The 2,707-nt window shown below is 58.9% G+C and overlaps 1 protein-coding gene across 1 annotated transcript in view; it reads left to right on the top strand.

Moving 5' to 3' along the window:
• Positions 1-2,367, top strand: part of CLPB (ClpB caseinolytic peptidase B homolog (E. coli)) — a gene marked incomplete at its 5' end in the record, with an annotated part of 14,674 nt that extends 12,307 nt beyond the window's left edge. The window contains 3 exons of the mRNA XM_008938519.1: positions 958-1,077; positions 1,498-1,602; positions 2,116-2,367. Coding sequence (XP_008936767.1) covers positions 958-1,077; positions 1,498-1,602; positions 2,116-2,367 — 477 coding nt within the window. The remainder of the gene's footprint in view (positions 1-957; positions 1,078-1,497; positions 1,603-2,115) is intronic.
• Between the last annotated feature and the right edge of the window lie 340 nt (positions 2,368-2,707).

The following is a 2,707-nucleotide window of genomic DNA, read 5'->3' as shown; positions in this document are numbered from 1 at the left end:
AATCTGCTTGGGTGTGAGTGTGGCCGAGCCTGGAGCAGGCTGCCCAGAGAGGCTGTGGAGTCTCCTGCTCTGGAGAGATTCCAAACCCCCCTGGATGTGATCCTGGGCAACCAGGGTGGGTGACCTGCTGACGCAGGGGGGCTGGATGAGATGATCTCCAAAGGTCTCTTCCACCCCTACCATGTTGGGGTTCAAGTTGACATCCATGTTCCATACCCAGCTCTGAGATAAGTGAGGTGACGTAATTTTGTTCAGTTTCCCCACCAAGAGTTGTGGAGCCATCACATGGTTTGCCTTGGAAGGGACCTTCCAGCATGGTCAGAGCCCACCAGGAGTAGGTGTCAGCTTCTTACTCACTCCCCGAGCTCAAGTCCCAGAGCAGCAGCTGGTACAGAAAGGAGACCATGGGGTGGGAAGTGCTGCTGTGGGATTTTGGGAGTTCTTTGCTGTCCTGGGTTCTCTGCTCAGCTCCTGCCAGGGAAACCTGACCGTAGCCACGCAGCAAGTGTCTTGAAGATGTTTCTGAAGCCCTTCAGGGCGCTGCTCACCTGGCAGCTCCTACAGAGACCAGGAGTGCGACCTCTTGGCAGGAGGCTCAGAGCTGGGAGAGCTGGAGAGCAGCGAGGGGTGGAACTGGAACTGGCTCGGCCAGGAATAGCAGCAGAAGGGGCTGGAGCTGGGCTTACAACGCAGGAGATACCCATTTCCAGTTCCTCTGGCCATCTCCAGAAGAACCAGTTCCTTCTCTAGGGCACACTGAGAGGTTCTCGTGGTGCCCCCAGGCCTGCAGCACAGCTTTACACCTCCAGTCCAGCTGGGATGGCTGCTGGGGCCTCGCTGCATGGATGTGGGAGCTGTGGGGGGTGGAGGTGATCCCTGGGCAGCTCCTGTGGCATCACTGTTGGGGTTACCAGTCCCTGCTGTCCCTGCTGACCTCCCCCTGCCTTGTCCCTGCAGGCTCACTTCAGGCGAGATGAGTTCCTGGGGAGGATCAATGAGATTGTCTACTTCCTCCCCTTCTGCCACTCGGAGCTCATCCAGCTCGTCAACAAGGAGCTGAATTTTTGGGCCAAGAAGGTAAGAACCATCCCTGGCTTTAGAGGTAACTTCTCAAGAGGGAAATCCCTGCCCAAGCCTTCATCCTCCTGATGTGGAGGTGGGGTGAGCATCTTCACCACCCTCTTCCATGCTGCTCAACATTAGGGGACCTTGCTTGGGAGGGTTGGGACTTCCTGGGATGGTGGGGGGTTGGTTCCTCCTGGGTCAGGCCACGTTCAGAGACATAATTTGTGCAGTTGGACTTTGCACATGGCAGCTCTCCAGGGGGGCTAACTAGGGATTGGGGGACCACTCGCTTTGGTTGGTCTGGCTTGGTGGAGCTCTTGGTGCCCTTTCCTCCTCACCTCCACCCCCATGCTGCCCATGGTGTCCCCACTGCTCACGGAGTGGTGTGCTCGGAGACATCACCAACTCTTCCTCCTCTTCCTCACCCGGCAGGCCAAGGCAAGGCACAACATCACCCTGCTCTGGGACAGGGAGGTCATGGACGTGTTGGCTGATGGCTACAACTTGCACTATGGTGCCCGGTCTATCAAACATGAGGTAGAACCATAGAATCATGGACTGGTTTGGGTGGGAAGGGACTTTTCAGGGTCATCCAGTCCAACCCCCCTGCAGGGAGCAGGGACATCTGCAACTAGAGCAGGTTGCTCAGAGCCCCGGCCAACCTCCCCTGGAATGGTTCCAGGGATGGGGCAGCCACCACCTCTCGGGGCAGCCTGGGACAGGAGCTCACCACCCTCATAGAGAAGAACTTCTTCCTTGTGGGGTAAAGCCAAGTGCAGAGCAAGGATGAAGTCCCCAGTGTCACCTCCACCCCTGCTCTGCCCAGGGAGGCTGTTATCTCTGGGTCTGTCCCACAGAAGAGGATCCTCATGGAGATGTTCATGGTCTGGAGGGGGGAACACCACAGCCAGCACACTCCAGAGACAGGGAATAAGTGGGATGAGCAGGAGATGCCAAGAGGAGATCTGGGATCTCTGGAGGGTGGGGATGAAGACCTGCCCAGCTCCCCAGGAGGGTTTTTCCTGATAGAATCTGGGTTGTTGTCTTCAGGTGGAGCGTCGCGTCGTGAACCAGCTGGCAGCCGCCTACGAGCAGGACCTGCTGCCCAGGGGCTGCACCTTGAGGGTCACAGTGGAGGACTCAGACAAGCAGCTGCTGAAGACCCAGGATGGTGCTTCCAGCAGTGCAGAGAAGGCCAGGACACCGACGCTGCGGCTGGAGATCGTGGAGAAGGGCAGCAAGTCCCGAAAGCTGGACATCCAGGCACCCCTGAACCCCGAGAACATTTCCTACCTCTTGTAGGCAGCGAGGAGCTGCTGCGGGCAGCACTGGGAACAGCAGACCACCTTGGGCTCCACAGGTGCCACGTGGCAAGAGCAGCAAGGGGGGAAGGGGCAACAGTGAGCTCCTACTGCCCCAGAGCCGGGCACGGGATGGGCAGGAGCTGCTTAGCCCCGCCAGGGTGGGCACAGGGGGCTCCAGAGCTGGAGCTGTGGGTGGTGAGGTGGCCGCTGCTGCCTGGGGGGCTGGAGGTGAAGGGTCCTGGGGCTTCGCTTGTGCAGGAGAAGGTGTCAGAGGTTCTAAGGGCAGCATTCAGACCAGGAGCTGGGGTGAGGGTTGTCATCCCCTGCCAAGGAAGCTC

Source organism: Merops nubicus, unplaced genomic scaffold, assembly GCF_000691845.1.
Source record: "Merops nubicus isolate BGI_N331 unplaced genomic scaffold, ASM69184v1 scaffold34804, whole genome shotgun sequence".
NCBI lineage: Eukaryota > Metazoa > Chordata > Aves > Coraciiformes > Meropidae > Merops > Merops nubicus.
This window is presented reverse-complemented; position numbering and strand designations above follow the sequence as displayed.